Source organism: Siniperca chuatsi, linkage group LG3, assembly GCF_020085105.1.
Source record: "Siniperca chuatsi isolate FFG_IHB_CAS linkage group LG3, ASM2008510v1, whole genome shotgun sequence".
In the NCBI taxonomy this organism is placed as follows: Eukaryota; Metazoa; Chordata; class Actinopteri; order Centrarchiformes; family Sinipercidae; genus Siniperca; species Siniperca chuatsi.
Genome location: NC_058044.1, coordinates 24,868,010 through 24,888,004, shown reverse-complemented (window position 1 = coordinate 24,888,004; position 19,995 = coordinate 24,868,010). Strand labels below are relative to the sequence as shown.

General features: G+C 42.4%; 1 protein-coding gene across 6 annotated transcripts; it reads left to right on the top strand.

Annotated features, from left to right (window-relative positions):
• The first annotated feature begins 43 nt into the window (after positions 1–43).
• On the top strand, positions 44–19,965 carry ccdc88aa (coiled-coil domain containing 88Aa). Of its 6 annotated transcripts, XM_044190812.1 has the most exons (29): positions 44–677; positions 758–849; positions 2,428–2,533; positions 4,617–4,686; positions 5,335–5,393; positions 5,489–5,572; positions 5,987–6,127; positions 6,439–6,617; positions 7,718–7,799; positions 8,672–8,830; positions 9,103–9,249; positions 9,469–9,613; positions 10,220–10,576; positions 10,730–10,897; positions 10,994–11,199; positions 11,320–11,514; positions 12,143–12,273; positions 12,380–12,521; positions 12,650–12,823; positions 13,100–13,261; positions 13,432–13,709; positions 13,868–14,011; positions 14,143–14,329; positions 14,526–14,671; positions 14,910–15,002; positions 15,672–15,883; positions 17,426–17,680; positions 17,873–17,938; positions 18,212–19,965. In XM_044190812.1, the coding sequence occupies exons 1-29, from the start codon at positions 615–617 to the stop codon at positions 19,294–19,296; spliced, it is 5,328 nt and encodes a 1,775-aa protein (XP_044046747.1). In that variant the 5' UTR covers positions 44–614; the 3' UTR covers positions 19,297–19,965. The 6 variants fall into 6 exon arrangements, with proteins under 6 accessions (XP_044046747.1, XP_044046746.1, XP_044046749.1 ...); XM_044190811.1 differs by having other exon boundaries at positions 10,220–10,897; positions 12,383–12,521; XM_044190814.1 differs by lacking the exon at positions 17,426–17,680 and adding an exon at positions 16,738–16,818 and having other exon boundaries at positions 10,220–10,897; positions 12,383–12,521.
• The last annotated feature ends 30 nt before the right edge of the window (positions 19,966–19,995 follow it).

The window sequence follows — 19,995 nt, the reverse complement described above, 5'->3', positions numbered from 1 at the left end:
GGGTGGGGGCGCCGTTGTCATGGTAACAGATTAAAGGCAAAGATATTTCATGGCTCTATTAGCACTTCTGCTGCAGTGGCTTCAAACTATGACTCCAAAGGGAGGGAACATTGCATTTTATGGTGTTTAGACTACGAGTTTTTAAAAGGAATTAGCGCATTTGGCTAAACTGTCACTTTTGGTTGTTTAATATTTTTGTTAAAAATCAGTCATACATCAGTGCTAACTCTTTCTGTGTGACGAGCAGGGAATCTGGGGGGGCGGGGGGCTAACGGCAGATGCCTTTGCAGCAGAGGACCAAGGAGGATGTGTGTGTGGTGTTGCGGGACAAAATGCGGATAGGACTGTGCTTGAACACCGACTTGGCGACATTTAAACTCCCGGATCTCGTAGCTGTTAGTGGCAAGAGGAGTCTGTGTGAAACACCGACAATCTAAACCGCAGTGCCGAGAGGAAATGCTCAACTAGTTTAAATAAGATGGATGGGACGATTTGAATCTGCAAGACTGGCTCACTTCTGAAGAAAATGTAGTGACTAGGTTGCTACCAGTCTTTTCCTGATTGAAACAGCTGGGATATTCTGTTGTGATTAATCACCCACAACCTTGGCAACGATGGAAAGTGGAGTTTTTCTGCCCTGTCTGGATCAATTCATGCTGAGCCCCCTTGTCACTTGGGTAAGAAAAGCATCAGGCTCTGATTTCCTGCCAGACACTGTGATATCAACCTCTCATCCTGTATTCTCTTTGTCATTTAGGTGAAGACATTTGTGCCAAATGATGGGGGCATGCACTTGGACTTTTCTGAATTACTGGATGGAGTCTTTTTGAATGACATAATGACACAAATGTAAGTCACTTCATGCCAGCTTTCTTCTCATATTTCATTTGTCACATTGTCCAGATGGATATTCAGATTAGTAGCCTGGGTTTTGAAGCTGTTGGCTGTCATAGACTTGATGTAGCATCTGCCATTAAGTTATGATTAACTGTGAAGTTTTTATAGGGAAAAAGCTCAGATGAAATGTCAGTGGTTGCACATCTTCTAAACGCTAGAAATAATTAAATCTTTTTTTAAGAATTAGGTATATTTTCCCCTGATGCCATCTATAGCAGATACTGATGCGGTATCAAGCGTCTGCTAACATTCTTATCCAGGCGCCAACAGTACTGGCTTTGTCACTCTGCAGTAATAAAGGGGATCTTTGTAGTTTGCAGCAGTCTTTAAATTCAACTTCCTCATTACTTACAGGTTAGGGGTTCTCAAAAAACTTTTTAGAATTAGCATGGAAGTTACAGATACACAGCTCACACTGAGGGACCTCGCCTGTAAGAGATAGACTACAAATGGACCAGATCTGCCAAGACATGAGGGACATCATAGATGCTGTCAAGACGCTACTTAAGAGATTATGATTTGGGTGCCTTATGTTCTGAGGGAATTACCCTCACCCTTAAAAACAAACTAACTCATAGTCCTCTGGCAGTCCTCTGGTTTGTAATGTGTCTAATAGGTGGCGACACATTTACTTTAGCCTCCATGTTGGGATGAAATGACAGTTCACACACCGACGGTAGAGTACCAACTGAAACTGAAGAGTTGCAAAGAAAGGGTAAAAAACTGATGACCCAATGTACTTGTGGATAATGCTGTCTAGCCACCCCAAGTCTACAGTATCCATTCATCCCACTTATCCCCTAGGGTCGCAATAACCAGCTCTAACTGCAAAACAATGCTGTGCTGAGGGGAGGGGAGGGGAAGAGGCGGGATAATCTCCTGGATTGGGAGACCCTCTGGGATTAGGGCTTTATTGCTGGTGTTTAGTGGCACTGGGACACAGATGGGAGGGAGGAGGAAGCACAGAAACAGGACAAACAGCACAGAGATGGAGACAGGCGGACTAAAAAATGTGATGCACTGGACAGCTAGGCAGCAGCTATGTCTCTCTTTCATCCATTATGTCTTTCTGTATGTCTCTCGATCTGTTTCCCCAGGTACAGAATAAATTTAACACAACAGGTTTCCTTTCCTGAGCAACAAGGTGAAGTCTGACCTATATAACTGCTAACTATAACTACTAAAGTCCATGAATGATAACATTTCAGCTATAATGTATGACAGTTCAACCTCAGACTACAGTAGGTCTGAGCCAACAGCCCAAGAATCCAGCTAAAGGGTTTCCTTTGGTTGGAAAGTCTAATGCCACCCCATTTGGCTCGAAAACAGTCCAGTTTGTTGGCTGAAAGGAATGACATCACACAGGCTAAAGTTAGGAATGAATAGAGACCTCATACATGTTTTCATGGCGATGCTTGAGCCAAGACTTTTACCAGCTCGCAGCTTCCTCTCACTCCAACAACCATTTGTTTGTTTGTGAATAGCAAGAAATGTCAAGTAAAATGCCTTTATGCTCTGTCCCATCTTCAGAAATCCCTCAGCTGCACCTCAGGGTGCAAAAAAAGTGAGCAGGGATCCAAGTCAGAGGATCCAGAACCTGAACTTCCTTGCCCAGCAAATCAAGACGTATTATCTGGTGAGTTTTGGATGTTCCCTCCCCTTGTTTCTCAGCCATGCAATATGTTATATATATGTATCCAATCTTTAGCCTGCTAAGCTTTCCATCTGCATCTACATCGAATTATGATATCTGAACATTAGATTTGAATTTTTCAATTCTACCTCAATTTTGCATCATCCATCACACACACACTGGCTCACACATGCACAAACCAGATAGTTGATAGCACTTGCGTCGCAGCAGATCAACTAGTTCTTCTTAACATGCATGCCCTAAATATCAGCCATGTACACATCTGTGTAATCAGCACAGCAGCGAGGTTAGAGCACAGCAGAGACCCTCAGTAAAGCCGCAGTCAGAGCCACAGACAGACAGAGCTTAGATTGACACATAAAGTCACGAAATTCATGGGCAGACACCACTGATGGTGAATCTTGGATTTTCTGTCTGTGTCAGAGTAATTAAGTACAATTCGAGCTAAGCTTTCTTCTGTTAAGATCTGTTAAGATCACAAGAAAAGTAGTTTCACTGAGGACGGGACAATCAAGTTCTTCAGAATAGCACCACAAAGGAATAATGGGTTTATATATTTTTTTGTTACCACAGATTGACAGAATCTGATATCATCAATGGCATGTCTAATCGTTGTTTCTACTGTAGTTACTCTTGCTAAGCATAAAGTACGGTTACTTCAGTAAAAGTAGATGTAGGGCAGCTCTTGCATCTTTTAACTGCTGTCATGTGAAGACCACATCTATTCTGGTCCAATTTTGGTTATTTTTATGTTGTAAGGTCAGTTGAAGGACTTGCTTTCTCCACTAGTTCAAAGATAAGACTGAAGAGTCTCTACAGCCATGCTATTGTGCTAATTATTATTGCTAATTAGCACTAAACACCATTAGTTTTGCAGGCATTTGGTCATAAACAAGTATTGGACAAATTAAGATTTTGACTTGATGATGGCGCTAGAATTACAATTACAATTTTTCCCAATTGGAGCATGAATGTCTGTATCAAATTTGAGGGTAATCCATCCAATAGTTGTTGAGATATTTCAGTCAAAACCCCAAATGTCAACCTTGTGGGTGGCACTAGAGGAAATGTCAGGGAATCATCAAAGTCAGTAGAATACATAATCTGGGAACCATGAATGTCTGTACCAAATTTCATTGCAATCCATCTAATTGTTGCCAAGATATTTTACAACAAACAAAAAAGTCAACCTCATGGTGGCACTAGAGGAAAAGTCAGGGACCATTAAAGTCAGTGTACTTCATTATCTGGGGTCATGAATGTTTGTACAAAATTGTACAGATTGTACACAATAACTATAGCAATCCATCCAATAGTTGATGAGATATTTCAGTCTGGACCAAAGTGGTAGACTGACCAATCATGAACATTGCCATCCTAGAGCCATGCCACTAGTGTGGCTAAAAATCCTGCGACACTGAGTCTTTATACGCCTTCTCAAAATCCATTGGATCGACTCTAAAATGCAACAACAACGCTTAGTTTCTTTAAAAGTGACATTTAGGAGAAACAATGGTTTCAACTCACAGAGGCATAATACAGATACTACTGGTATGCTTTATACTGGTATCAAGTCGAACAAATGAACTGTATTACATCAGAGACTAAATGACTCCAGTCAACTGTAGCTGTCTTTGCATGTGGGAATTAATAGTTTCCTGAAATTAACAGGGTCACCGTTCCTTATTAGGAGCTATTAACAATCACTATTACACTGCACACACACTAGCACACATACTGTACACACACCCATGAACGCAAGCCACTTATAGCCTGAGACAAGGCCGTACCAAACAGTTTTGGTGGATTTCACCACTGCACCAGGGAAACTGGCTCTGTCATCTACCCATTCAGAGAACTCCTCCATTTGTTGGCTGTTTCTATACATGTGTTTAAGCATCTGCTATGTGCTGTACATACATACGTCCCTGTCCATTCAAGCACTTTGGCTAGACCTCAAAAAGTGTTTTATTCTGTCTTTGTTTCAGTTTGGCCTAAAATGTGCTATCTTCCCTTTTCTCAACCCATCTCCCTCGTCCCTATCTGTTTGTCTCTTTTTTTGCAGGATAATCTGAGACAGTTAATCATGATTCCTTTGCCAAACGTGTTGCTGCTTGGCAGGACTCCTTACTGTGGTATGCTCTTTTAAAGAAAACTCAGAGTATTTCTCATCTCTCCTCTCCATTGGAGTTGCTAAGTCAGTATATGGTTGGAAGCTTGATTAGTCTGTTTGCTGATACTCAATATGCACTGCATTGATTTCCCATAATTTACCTAAGATTAGGATAAGGATATGTAGTATAGACTCAGTGTCATTTCTGGCTGACTGCTAAACTGGTGGCATTAAAGGATCTAAGAGAATTGAGAGTTTATTTAACAAAATGATATATCTATAATTTGAATTATGAAACTCAAGGGAAATACTAGTATTAATGCCATTGTTAATTGCATATAGAAAATGGTAACAATGCAAAACAAGTGATAATCTTTGTTTCTAAATAGTGAACAATGAAAATCAGGTAGCACTTTTCCCCAAAATAGGCACTGAAAAGTGGGAGTATTTCCTCATAGACAGACTGCTTTAGCTCTTTCTGATACAGTTTTAATTCAATTGCACTCTTTCGATCTGATAACAACACTGCTTGTGATGGTAAGGCTTTGGAGAGTGGTGACCCAAATTCACCAGTTCGTACTCGTTTCAACTTAAATCTATGCCAGCAGCCCTCAGTACTTCAATCTGATAAGTTTTATTTCAGATAATGAACTTTTTTTACTCTCCACAGAACAAAGTCTTGAGGAAATGAAGAAACTTTTGCTGCTGCTGTTGGGATGTGCAGTTCAGGTAAACGCTGACTATCTGATGATTTGTGTGCAGAAAACCTGAAACAGACTGCATGAGCTATGGCGATCTAAATCTTTTTACATTTTTATTTTCAGTGTGAGAAAAAAGAGGAGTACATTGAGAGGATCCAGACACTTGACTTTGACACGAAAGCTGCCATAGCTGCACATATTCAGGAGGTATCTGACGTTATATGACATGAGCTTTAAAATGCCTCAAAACAAATATGTTTGTGTATAGTCGTGCTTGTGTCTGGGACAAATAAAGAATACTGTAGATACAGTAGGTTTCACAGCCAGCAGAGAAGGTCAAATGACATGCTATTATTGTTAGCTAAATATATTGTGAGTAGTTTATATGAAATTCCTGTAAAATGAAGAAAGGTCACTCTTATCATCAACTACAGAAGCCCTTCATGTCTTCCTATAAATGTATGCATATTCTGATATCAGCAAGAAACTTGTTCAAGTAACTCAGTAGTAAGGATTTACTGGGAACTGAAAGAAGTAACTGTAGCTGCATCCTGAGGATCCTTGTGCCACCTTGTATTCTTTCGCATTATATTGTTCTGACTGTCCCTCCCTGTTTACCAGTTGACCCACAGTCAGGAGAACGTGCTGGATCTGCAGTGGTTGGAATCCAGTGAGGTGCACCTGGATGAGCTGGAGGCTGTGGCGAGGAACATGGCCACGCACCTGCGACATCTGCTGGACCAGAGGGACACCCATCTAGAGGTATATTTGATTTTCTTTCATCATTTATTCTTTGTTTAAGAGGTACATTTTAACGGCATGTTTTCTATGAATTTGGGAACGTATCTGAACCCGTGTATGAATCCAAACATAGTATTTTGTACATGAAGTTGTATTTTAGGTATAAAGTGGCTACAAAGCATGCATAATAAGACACAGAAAATGTCTGTGGACAGTGAAACAGTTTCAATAAACACATTTTTACAGTTCTACTATGAGTGCACAGATGTTAAGAGGTAAATTGGGTATTTAGTCATATGCTAAAGGTAATCTGTAATCTGTCCTTTTTGCAGACTATAGCAGAGCTAATGCAGGAAAAGGAAGGCGTGGTTAGCTTGCTCAGTAGCCCCTCCAGTCCGCAGTCCGCCAGCTACTCTCCCAGCATGCAGCAGCAGCAGGCGGGGACTCAGCAACACCTGGCGGTGGAGCTGGCTGACTCTAAGGCCAAGATCAGACGACTTAGACAAGAACTGTGAGTACCAAGTGGACAGAGAGAGAAAAAAAAGATAAAAAAATACAATGCAGTTAAACAAGTGTGAGAGGGAAAATAGAATACAAATCTTCTTGGTGCTAAAAGGTTAACATATAGTTTACACATTCAGGAGTAAAGAAACATTTCACTCTTTAACAATTTCACAATTTCATAAAAGCATCTTACAGCAAACATGCCAATGCATAGGAAAACTGTTGTTCTGAGATCTGAATATAGCGCAAATGGCGTGAGATCAGAAATCCACACTCACTGGTAGAAGTTTTCCATTCCCACAGTAAGTGATTGTTGGATTTAATATCGTTTCTTAGTATAGTATGAATTTCTCTTCAGGATTGCTACTGGTAAAGAGTTACTGTAGCCTTTCCTCAGGGGAATTGCCAATAGAGAGTGAATGATAGGGAGAGAGATATACTAGAGATGCCCCGGGGAGTTTGGCCCACATTACTGCTTGCCTTGGCAGGTTCAGTGGCTATGACTGACCCACATTGGCTCTGAATTTCAGCGGATACTGCACGCTCGCACACACACCCACACACACACACTAACCCAATCAAGATCTCAGTTCCATCTTTGCTCTCCATCCCATCGTCTCCCCCCGTATTGTCCTCTCTTGTTGGGATACTGCTGCCTCTGAGCAAACACAATATCACTTAAAGCTTCAAGTATGGCTTGACTTTGCACTTTTGAATGGCCATGGCATTAGACTGTTCTTTCATGTGCATATATACATCTGAACCTGCAACAGCTCTTCCTGCATGCATCTGTCTCTCAACTACTTAAAATAAAATAAAATGGGGTTTAATGAGCTTTATGTTGGAATCAAGTATGTGTAGGTTTGTGTAATGCACATTTGTAGCAACATTGATAATGAGAGCCTACTTATCGTTTTGAATTTGCCACTCAGCATTTGAAACAAAAAAATGTTCTTTTGTTCTCCATGTGTGCATATGTGCTCCCTCATGTATTTGGTCACTTGTGGTATTTAAATATATGTAGAAGTATTGCAGAAAAGTAGTAAGTAGTGCACACTAACCAACCTGCCTGTTTGTCTTTCTGCACTGCACATCTGACCCCACCAGAGAGGAGAAGAATGAGCAGATGCTGGACTGTAGACATGAGCTGGAGAACATAGAGGCAGAGCTGAAGAGGATCCAGCAGGAGGTTTGAAGAATAGAAGAATAAATTTCAGCTCCTTCTGATGGTGACACACAGTAACCTCCTGAACGCTCTGCAGATTATACAGATTATTGCACACCATACTTTGCTGCAGAGCAGCGCTTAATGACAGCAAATTTAAACCTCTGAACTCTGACATAAAACTAAAGCTTATATGGATTTGTCTGAACAGGAGATCTCAATTTGTATTCTCTGTTTAAACCTTGTGGTTTAGGTTGGCTGTACAAGTTAGCATGTTAGCAACACATGTCGAATGTGCTAGCAAGCAGCTGCCTATGTATATATCCAGCAGACACTGAGCAACATTAGCATTCATTTGGAGTCATGTTTCTGGCCACCTGATGAATGTAAATCAAAAACATTCACTCTCCTTTTATCTCTGATTTCTGAACTCCTGAGGGAAATATATGGCTCTTTAGCTGCTCAATGCTAGTCACTAACTTTGTCTATATGTCCAGTTAATGCTGGGCCGATAGCGTACAGTGAGTTTATCAAAGCTGCTTGTTAAAAACAGCTCCCTGCCTCAAAATGAGGTTGATGAGAGCTGTGAGACAGAACCAAAACCGTAAAGTAGTAAACCGTAAAACCAAAACAACAAGCTGAAAGACACTAAAAGCTTAAAAAAGGGAAAGTTAAAGGTAATAGGGGCACTGCAGAGTTGGGTGATAATTTGTCACTACGAGCAACCCCTTTCACAATACAGGTACTTATTTGATCTATTGTTAATATAAAAACATTGATCAATGCAGCTTTAAATACAAATAATGTAATAAACTGACACTCACACTTGAGAAAATAATGGTACATTTATTTGAGGTTTTTGCTATAAATCATGCCTCTGTCTGAACCTTCACCAGAATTCCCAGCTGCTCGTAGATGCCCGCGCAGCCCGCACCTACCGCGACGAGCTGGACGCCCTGAGAGAGAGAGCCATAAAGGCGGACAAGCTGGAGAGTGAAGTGGGGCGCTACAGGGAGCAACTGCACAAGATGGAGTTCTACAAGGCCAAAGTGGAGGTTGTTGCAGTCTTATAAATGCTTTACCAGTGAATGTTGAGACATACATTTTGATTATATATGCTTGGAATTTAGAAAATCACTGAATACTCAACAATCACCTATTGATGAATTTTTGATATTGATATATTTTTTATAGTATATTCACTATTTAGATTATAAATGAGAATTTCCGTAGATATGGAAAAGTGAGAGATGGAAATAAAGAGCAACAACAACTTTTAGTGAGTGGAAGATAGAGTGTATAAATCTGAGGTGTGTGTGTGTTTCAGGAGCTAAAGGAGGATAACAGGGTGCTACAGGAGACCAAAGAAGTGTTGGAGGATCAGTTAGAAGGCTGGAGGGCACGCTCAGATAAAATCCACCAGCTGGAGAAGCACAGTCTGCTGCTGAATGCCCGGGTCCATGACATGGAACAGGTCAGACATAACCCACACTGCACACAAGGAGGTGTCTTCTTTGTTACCTTTGTGTTGCCTTGTATTAAGCCTCTTCTAATATTGACAACAGAGATCAGTGGCAATATAATTAAAAGACATCGCATGTCTTATTTTAGATTTACTGATCATCTAGTCCTTTCAGTGGCTGGACAGAATCTGTTCTCATAACTCTGCTGATACTTTCTGTCTCCACTTCAGGAGAGGGAGACAGATCGGAGGCGCATTGAAGAGCTGCAAGAGGAGAATCTGGCTCTGTGTTTAGCTCAGAGGAGGAGCATGGAGGAGTCCCAGCACTTGGGCTGGGAGTTAGAGCAGCTCTCCAAGACCACTGAGAACTCTCAGGGTAAGAGCTGGTGATACAGTGGGATGAAGTAATGGGAAAATTAATGGATGGGATCGGTTGGAATGGTAGGGTAAGTAAGGAAATTGATATGTAAATTAAGTGTGTTCTTGCATTGATACATGAAAGCATGAGTGCTTTAATCTATTTGCACTTTTCTTATCTATTTTATGTCTCTGCATGCAGTTTGAATGTATGCATGACATAGACTATTAGTTCATTTACTGGATTAGGAGAAGTTTCACGAAACACTGTAAATTGTGATGTACAGATTTATGATTTCAGTTAAAACAAATTGTAACGTTTTATTACTGTATATCAAATTAATGTAACTGTTAGGATTTTGTATGTATAATGAACAATGTTATATGTATGGCAAAGTTTAAAAAGTGGACCTGCTACTGCTCCTACAGACATATAATAGGCTAAGTGACCAAAGCTACATTCAACAAACATTCAAACTGTGCACAGGCATAATAAAGGTCTCCACCACTGTGTCCAGCTCTGTGTACAAAAAACCTAACAGCACCTTTAAATGTTTACAATTAGTGTTTCTAGTTCTGTCTCCTCATCTCATTCTGCTAATTGCCATCATGTGTTTGTGTAAAGGTCAGCAGACTCTGAGCGAGGAGGTGAGTGAGAGGACCCGCAGTCGGATGCTGAAGCTGGAGAAGGAGAACCAAAGTCTCTTAAGGACTATAGAGGAACTCAGAGCCACCTCTGTGAACAACAGCACACATCCCAAACATAGCCACCACCTTGAGTGTGATCATGTCTGCCAGGTGGTCTGTAGCACCAACAACTGTACCTCATCAACAGATGAACCCACAGAGTTGCAAACCTCCTGCTCAAAAATGGAAAACCGCACTCGTGTATTCCCGCTCAGAACAGTAACACAGCAGATGCTAAATGGAGATTCAAACTGCCATCAGCCACTTCACGCAGAAGAGCAGGAGGAAGTCCAGAGTAAGATCTTCCTCACAGATAATCCAGACCTTCATATTCAGGAGAAAGGACAGCTAGAGGATGGAGATGGTGGAGATCATTTCAAAGAACTGATGTCTGATCTGGAAGTCTTAGAAAACAGTCACAACAGACTCCATTGTTTTGTTGGCTCAGGTGATCACTCCCCTGGCTCGAAGAGTCACAGTCCCTGCCATGACAGCATCTTCACAGGTCTGCCAACACGTTCCTCCTATGCCAGCAAGCACACACAGCGGCTGGAGGCCAAGTGCAGGGCCCTGGACACAGTTAACCAGCATCTACAGACTTCCCTCGATAACACTGGTAGGTTCTGTAGATAAAATAAGCATTAAAGATTCAGTGATGCAGTCATACAATTACTAATTAGTTTATTTCTTCTACCCCACTCCGTCTTTTTAGACCGGAAAGTTCAGCGCCTGGAGGCAGAGGTTCAGGAGCTGGAGGCAGAGAACCAGAGTCTGCAGGCCACTTTAGAGGAACTTCGGATCTCTGCACGACGTCTGGAGCAACTGGAAACAGAGAAGCAAAGCCTGGAGCAAGAAACCACAGTCCTGGAGAGGGAAAAGAGGCAGCTAGAGAAAGAGAATCGACGACTCCGCCAGCAGGTAGGTAGGCTTGTTTTCTAAGGGCAAGTTGTCAGTTGCTAACCAAAGGTAGGATGATATTTGGAAGACTTAGGTTGCCCTTGAATAAAATGACTACTGTTCTATCTTCCTCTGTCTCAGGCTGAAATCCAGGAAGCCAATTTAGACAGCAGCAATGTCTGTATGGCCAGCCTGGAAAGGGAGATGCGTTTTCTAGTAAAGGAGATGGAGGGGTTAAGGGAGACTGCTGAGAGGGTCAAAGGCCTGGAGGGAGACAACAGAGAACTGACCAAGCAAGCTGCTATTGACCAGAGGACCCTGGCCACCCTCAGAGAGGTGAGGGGAGGAAGTCTGTGCTGTCGAGTTTACGCTGACTGAATAAATAATCTGCCCTGACCCACCCTGACGTTTCACTGATAATGCACAATTTTTTACAGCAGCAGCAGTGTGCATGTGTTTCACAGAGGTTCCCAGATTTTACCTTTGACTAGATCCACAACTCACTCACTTTAACTACAAACATTTATTTGGAAAAATGACAGATAAAAGCACCTAATCAGTGACAATCAGGGAAAGCATTATTCTATTGTGAATGCCATTTTATGTCCTAATAATATGAAGGCTGTTACAAGTGCAATGGTCTGCTGATTCTATGACAAATACATTTTTATAACTAGGCCTGTAGATTAACACAAAATTGTAGAGAAAAAAAAGATTATTTACATTTGGTTTGTGTGTTTAGAATTGTGTCCTAACCTTAAAGGCACAGTTTTACCACAAAGGAAGATTTGGTCATTATCTCCTGACTGCCATGTTGGTTAAAACCACCAGAACTCCATACATAAAAAGCCTTTTCCTAAACAGGAAAATTAAATGGGTTCTGGGTGTTTAAGTTCCAAAAATAACATTAATGTGCTTTTTTAAGAGACATTTTTTAAGAGACATTTATACTGTCCATCTTTAGGAGCTGGTGAGCGAGAAGCTGAAGACCCAGCAGAGAGACAATGAACTGGAGAGGCTGGCCCATGAGTTGGAAATGAAAGTCCTGAACCAGGAGAGTACACAGCAGGCTGAACCAGAGGAACCAGACAACAGGTGCTTACATACTGCTTGGAGTTCCCATCCTGTAAGGAGAATGTGATAAGAAATTAGGAGTGTTAATGCCACAGTTTGTACAAAATTCCTTCTTTCCTCTATGCAGCAGGTTCAAGATGCTGGAGTCAGAGTTGGAGTCGTCTCTGAAAAAATCTCTTCAGATTAAAGAGGACAAGATGGCAGCTTTGGAGGCTCGTCTGCAGGAATCCTCCACCCTGAACCAGCAGCTGCGCCAAGAGCTCAAGACTGTAAGTCTTAAACATTGTCTTAAAATTCACCTTTGCAAGCCTGTTAGTGTTACATTTGAGAAAAATATTTTTAAAAATACATTGTACTTTGTTGCAGATCCAAGTGTTTGACCCCTTTGACCCCACAGGTGAAGCTGAGCTATGAGGCCTTGCAACAGAAGCGGGAGGAAGAGTGGACAGCATCAAGTTCCACCCCTCCCAGAGAGACGGGCAGGGCAATGAGCGAATGGCTGCGGGAAAGCCAGGAGGCCACCAAGGAACTGCTGAAGCTCAAAGACCATCTCATTGAAGTGGAGAGGAATGTAAGTAGTAGATGACCTATATAGTGACCAATTTATAAAAATCTCCTATTGGTTCTTAAATTTAATGTGATTTATGTTAATAATAGACCAAACAATGTACTGAGGGCATTAAGTTAACACTAATTCCTGGTTTTCATGTTCTTCTTCCTCCTGCAAACAGTCACATTTACAATACATAAAACAGCCAACATATTGGACAGTTTGTCAAAGAGTTTTATCATCATCTTACCTCTCTCTTCTCTTCTCCCATCCTCCTCCTTCTCCTGTCCTCTCCAGAATGCGACTCTGGAGGCAGAGCGCCAGGCTATGCAGGTCCAACTGAAGCAGCTGGAGAGTCAGTCTGACAGCCAGCAGGCTCAGATCCTCGCCCTGCAGAGGCAGGCTGCCTCACTGCAGGAGAACAACACAGCCCTGCAGACACACAACGCTAACCTGCAGGTGCCACTACAACACACGCTATTTTCTGTGGTATACTTAATGTAACAACCCCTGTACACACATACGTATATTGCTGATAGAGTCCTATAAGATTATTTGTGCAGACAGTACACACTGAAAGCATTTATGCTACATTAACTTATTATCAACTGGGTCCCTTTCTTTCCCAGGTGGAGAAATCCACTCTAAACTCACAGAGTGCTTCCCTCATGGCCCAGAATGCTCAGCTGCAGCAACAGCAGTCAAGGACAGAAAGCGAGCGGGACAGCGCCACACAGGGACGTGAAGAGCTGCGTGGTGTTCACGAGCAGCTATTACGAGATCACGAGCGGCTGGCAGCTCTGCATGAGCGGCAGGCCATGGAGTATGAGGCCCTGATGGGCAAGCATGGCTGTTTGAAAAACACCCATCGCACACTGGAGCTGGAGCATCGCACACTGCAGGACAGGTGGGGGAAAGGAGAGACAGCCACAATCTAGGCACTATCAATGAATTGTCATGCATTGTGGTACGAGATCCCTGCATGTTCATGTGTGTGTGTGTGTGTGTGTGTGTGTGTGTGTGTTTACATGCACGTGTTTGTGTGTGTGTTGGTGGTATCTTTAGGTACAATAGCATGTTGCAGCAGCGGACCAAGCTAGAAGACCTGGAGAAAGCCCTGAAGGAGGAGCAGATGAGGATGGCTCTGGAGAAAGAACAGCACAGGACCACTGCTGATGAATGTTGCAGGCTCCGTGACGAGAAGGACTGGTGAGGAGGCACAAGCATGCACACATTTGGAACATGTACCTATACATATACACACTAATGCACACCTAGGCTGATGCATGGATGTGGGCTTATACAAGGGGATAAACATCACCGTTACATCTCTTTTTAAGGCTGAACCAGACATACCGTCAGCTTCTTAACGACAACGAGTTGCTGACAGCAGATCACAAGCTGCTCAAGAGCCAGCTGAATGAGGCCAAGCTGGAGCACACCTGGCTGGAGGCCGACTTCTCCAAGCTCAAGAAGGAGTTTCAGCAGCTGGACATCACCTCCACAAAGCTCACCAACCAGTGTGAGGTACTGACATGCAGCAGGTTGAGCTGGTGTGGTAGTGCCTATTAAATGATTAAATGATATAACTTCACCTTGTAATTGCCTCTTGCTGACGTTATGTATAGTATTCCAATTTTTTGTTTTAATAATTGTATGATAGTGTGTGTTTTGTATACACACTTACGTGTGTGCACATATGCCTGCTTGTGTATGTGTTTAGTTGCTGAGCCAGTTGAAGGGCAACCTGGAGGAAGAGAATCGCCACCTGCTCAACCAGATCGAGACCCTGATGCTGCAGAATCGAACCTTGTTGGAGCAGACTATGGAGAGCAAGGATCTGTTTCACGTTGAAGAGCGACAGTATATGTAAGCAAATAGGACTAACACCATGACAAGATAATGTAGCATTAAATAGGGTCTTATGTGTGGATTTACAGCATGTCACTCTAATTTGTTAATGAGCTAACGCATTAAGTGTTTGATACTTGCAAACAGCACATAATGGACCCTATTTAGGACACCAAAGTACCACAGTAATCAACAGCAGGCCCACAATTATAATTGAGGATCTATTTATTTTCTGTCTCTGCCTGTCTCTGTTCAGTGACAAGCTTAATGATTTGAGGAGGCAGAAGGAGAAGCTGGAGGAAAAGATAATGGACCAGTACAAGTTTTATGAGCCATCGCCTCCTCGCAGGTAAGTTGCCTGTAATATAAAAATAACTATGATTTTTTTTTTACTATTTTTTGCTAATGACTGTGACGGGTCAAATTTCTGTCATGTTTGTACTTTTGAACCCACATTAACTGTTGTTTTTTTTAGCTCTGTTTTTGGTTTCCACCAACTTCCTGAGGGAAATAAATCTTTAGCTGCTAAATGCTCCACCATGTTCACCAGCTAGTTGCTAACTTTGTCTGTGTGTCGTTTGGTGCTGGGCAGGTACAGTCGGTTTATTGGAGCTTTTTCACTGAAAACAGCTGCCTGCTGCAGCCAAAAATGCAGCTATAAGAGCAGTGAGAGAGAATCAAAACAGTAAAACCAAAACAATGAGCTGCAAGATGCTGAAACGCTCCGTAAAGCTGAGAGAAATTGCATAGTTGGATAACAATTCTGTAGGGGTTCATCACTACTATCGACTCCTTTCACAGACACGTCTGTTATGTCTAGTAGTCCATTGTTAATTTAATTAAAATTTAATTTAAGAATATTGCAGCTTTAAGTATCCATTGTTTAATCAGAATATTAGACAAACATTAACATTGCTAGTCTAGCTCATCTCTGCACGCCTGGTGCCCATGCTACGTGTTATTTGTGTCTCATTCTCTTACGGTTTGTCTTTCCTCTGGTATATCTGCCCTTCCACAGACGTGGAAACTGGATCACTCTGAAACTTAAGAAGTTGATTAAATCCAGTAGCCGTGAGCATGGGCCCGACCGCCCACCCACACCCACACACTCTGGCGTTACTGAGCCACACCTCTCCTGTCACGACAACAGCTCCTTCATCAGCTCAGATGGCTCTGGAGGCTCAGCCTTCACCTCAATAGGTGATGCCATCTCACCCCAACGTAACAGCAGTGAGTATGAACTTCTCAAATTCACTAGACCAAAGTCCCCCCTTCACTGCTTCAGCCACAGACCAGGAAGTAAGATCATTATCAGAGGCAGGGCAAAAAGAAGAGATATGGATGAAGCCACAGCAGTTGCATCTACACATGAAGCTGCATTTGCAGGACAGACATCTTCCCAAAACTTGACAGAACTACCCCGTCCACCTCAGCATTTTTCAAGGCGACGCAAAAAAGCCAAATAAATGGATTTAAAAATAAAACTGTTCCAGCACTGTTGTCATGTGCACTTCTTTGTTTGGTCATATCCATTGTACGCAACCTTCACACAGTGTGACCTAAACAGAGTCTCAGCCTCAATTATATCAAGTGAATTAAATTAACAAAAGCTGGAAATGCTGGGGAGAAATGTGATATTCTCAAAATGTGCCTTTAACTTACCTTTTTGCCTTTTTACAAACCCTTACACATAAAAAATGAGATCTTAGTAATTCAAAAAAATTAGCATGTCTGTAGTGAAGAAGATCCAGACCATCTGCGTAATAAATAAATAAATGATGCAGGTATAGCGTGTGTGTGTGTGTGTGTGTGTGTGTGTGTGTGTGTGTGTGTGTGTGTCATGTCTTGTCCAAAGGGTCATTCTTCCTGATGCATGATGTGTGTGTGAACTTTCCTCAGCGGTCATCACTATGTCTTCCCTGTGTCTTTCTTGTTTGTTAATGTATCTCTTCACCCCTGCCTTCCTCCTTTCCCTTGTCTTTTCCTTCCTTCCCTTCCTACCTCTCTCTTCCCTTACATGCCTCTCTCTGCTTGCATCCATCCCTTTGTCTACCTCCCATGTGGCTGCGCTTGCTGTTAAATAGCCACTCTGAAAATGTTTCCCCGTATGAGGAACAGGCTGAAGGACAGAGACAAAGTCAAGTCCCTCTTCCGACGTTCCATGTGTAAGAAAGACTGTGGTCCGGTGTCTACCCTCATCTTCACTGTAGCCTTTTATTTCACTGCTAACTTTATAATACTAAGTGTATCTATGCTTATTTTTTTCATCATCTACTACTTGCCATAACACCGAGGTAACCCTAGTTTGAGTAGGATTCATCATTGTCAGCAAAGATGATTCCCAGCAAGTGTAAAATCAGCAGTCATATGTTAGTAATGTGTCCATCCGTGCCGACCTGATTTCACCACACTAACTTAAAACATATGATATTACAGCTTTAAGCATCTGCAGCAGTCATTTTTCTAGCAGAGTGGCTATATTTGAAGACAATCTGGGGTATTTTATTAGAACAAAAGAGGTCAAAGAAATGCTGCATTGCAGGAGGATACTGGTGCTGCATGAGCTCTGTCCTTCCAGGAGCCAGCTGTACTGTAGGGAAAGATTAACATTTTTAAAATTGAACAAACCAAAATTCTAGACAATTTTATCATCTATGGAGAAAGCAAACCATCCCTGTTTCCATGTTTTTACACGCCATAGAACAAAAATACCTCCTAATCTCCATGACCAGTTCACCTGTCTATCTCCCTCACCTTGGTCCAACAATGCAGCCCTGAGCAGCTTGGCGTACCCCTCTGCCCTGTTCCAGGAGGAGCAGTGGGCAGACGGCTCAGAGCGGCTGGAAGGGTCAGAGGCTGATGTGGAGGAGGACAGGAAGAACGCATTGACCTCATCCCTTACCACATCCATCTTGTCCATCCTCCACCTTAATCATCCCACCACTCTACTCTCATCTGGGCACGTCACCACCACAACCACTGACACCACCAACACTGTTCCAGATGTTTCTGAGCTTTGGGTGACAGGTAGAGGCATTCACGAGCCACTGTTTTGTTTTGATGTCATCATCATTAGTTAGACCCTAGAATAAAGTCTAGATGGAGAGTAGAGTAAAGACAGCACTCTCATGTGCTTTTCTTGTTTTAAACACAGACGCTAGAAGTGTTGAAAAGTGTCACTTATAACTATTCAGTGGTTTCTCATTTTATGCCCCGCAGACAAGGATTCAAATGAGAGCACTGTGCCATCTGGATCTGAGGACAATGACGAGCTGCAGAATCACGGTAAAGCCCTGTGGATACTCGTATAAAGGATTCAGCTAGCATACAGATGTAGTACCAGCTCGGGAATTAGAGTAAATCCATCAAATTGCAATCATGACCTTGTTTTATGTTAATCTCTGTGCTGACTAAAGAGGCCAAAACCTCTGCCGCCCCCTGTTGGTCATCAAGAATAGTATGTTGATACAGCTGACAGATGTTTTCATGATAGACGTAAAAATGTGTATATAAATTATTGTAGTTCTTTAAAAAAAAAACATCATAATCTCTTTTCAGGGCTGAACGGCGTCCAGAGTCGAGCCCAAAGTGAGAGCAGCGGTGAGTTCAGCCTGAGCCTGGAAAATGAGCCATGGTCAAATGGCAGCAGCCCTGTCCAGCTGCCCCCATCACGCCGCTCCTCCTCCTCCTACCAGCCACCCAGCGATGCCTCCACCCCCCAACACACACAGAAGCAGCTGCAGCACAAGGACAAAGCCTCTACCTTGCCCATCACCAACAGTCAGAATTCAGATATCCAGTCTATACCAAAACGGAAAGATCCTGGACTCTCTCAGGACTTCTGGCTCACAAGGGGTACAAAGAGCATCAGAAGGGGGTCAAGAGGGAAAGTGACTCGTCGCTCGTCAGATTCAGGGGGAACAGTAAAAATGAACCCAGGGCTCAATGGAATGAATTCAAATTTGAACTGTAGCAAAGCTGAAACTACCCGAGCCTCAGCTTGTTCACCCATCACAGTGCTGTATGTTCAGGGTAAGTCGTCCTCAATGTCTGGCTGCCTCAACTGCTTCTCCACCCCTCTGGGGAAAGAGGGGCGACTGAAAGGGTCCAGGTCACCCAGAAGTCTCCCCCGAGCCAGCAGTGTCATTTCCACAGCAGAGGGGTCGTCCCGACGCTGCAGTGTAAACAGCGAGTGCAGGGTGACAGTCAAGACTGACCCGCTCTCTGTCCAGGTTTCCGAAGAGAACAATAATCAGGAGGAAACAGCGAGTCAGCAACAACTGGAACAAGACACCAATGGTGAGACTGAGCCCATTCCTCCTGTCAAACCTCCCAGAGACCCAACAGTTCCCACAGATCACCCCAAATCCCCTGCGCAGGAGTTACCTTTTGGCTCCTCATTCACTTTCAAATCTGTCTTCTCAAACACAATCTTCAGCGATTCTGTGGTCAAGACCACGACTAGCCTGGATGCCCTTGGCAACAACCAGACCTTCCTTTGTCTGAATGCATCTCTGGCGCAAAACTGTCCACTTGAGAGCCAGGAGTCTCCTCCTAACACACCACAAACACTGCTCAACATGGAAAATACAGAACACACAGCCGGGCTGGAAGAGAAGGACAAGCCGCTCACAATTGCATGAAAGCAGCTGTCACATCATTGTATATTGTTTCATTCAAATAAAGCAGGTAGCTGCGAGGCCACTTTTCATCACATCAACCGAAGCACACAATTTAAGTCACTGTAGTTTAATATGTTTGCATTTTATTTCACTGACTACCTGAGTATACATTTTAATCTTAAAAGGTGTAAATAAAAAGATGTTTAGGTACTTTTGGTTCTGATTCTTTTCACACTGCTTTAGTAACATTACCAGCTTTTACGGTATATTAATATACCTGAGTAATAGATCCAGAGATTCACAGTACTATCTCTCCATTCAGGTTATCTTTTTGCACAAATTCTGTTTAATATAACTCAATTACATACGAATAGATATCCTCTTTTGCCCATTAAAAATTAGATTGGTGTTGTGACTCAAGCCTGTTTACCTTTACTACACTGACAATCCTGTTATGTATATTTGTGTTTGCAAAAACAGTATGTTCATTTCTGTTGTTTCTATTTATGTCCTGTTACTGGGACAGAACATTTAAATTATACTAAGTTGATTATTGTGTGTGTTATATTCAAATTTGAGCCTGGGGGGAATGTGAAGCTCATATGTGAGAAAATGTGTAAATCTTGTAAATAGCATGTGTACCTGAATGCTATTTTCCCTTAAATAAAGAAATCCTCTATGTAAAATATGCATTTGCTGTTGTCATTGTTTTATAACAGC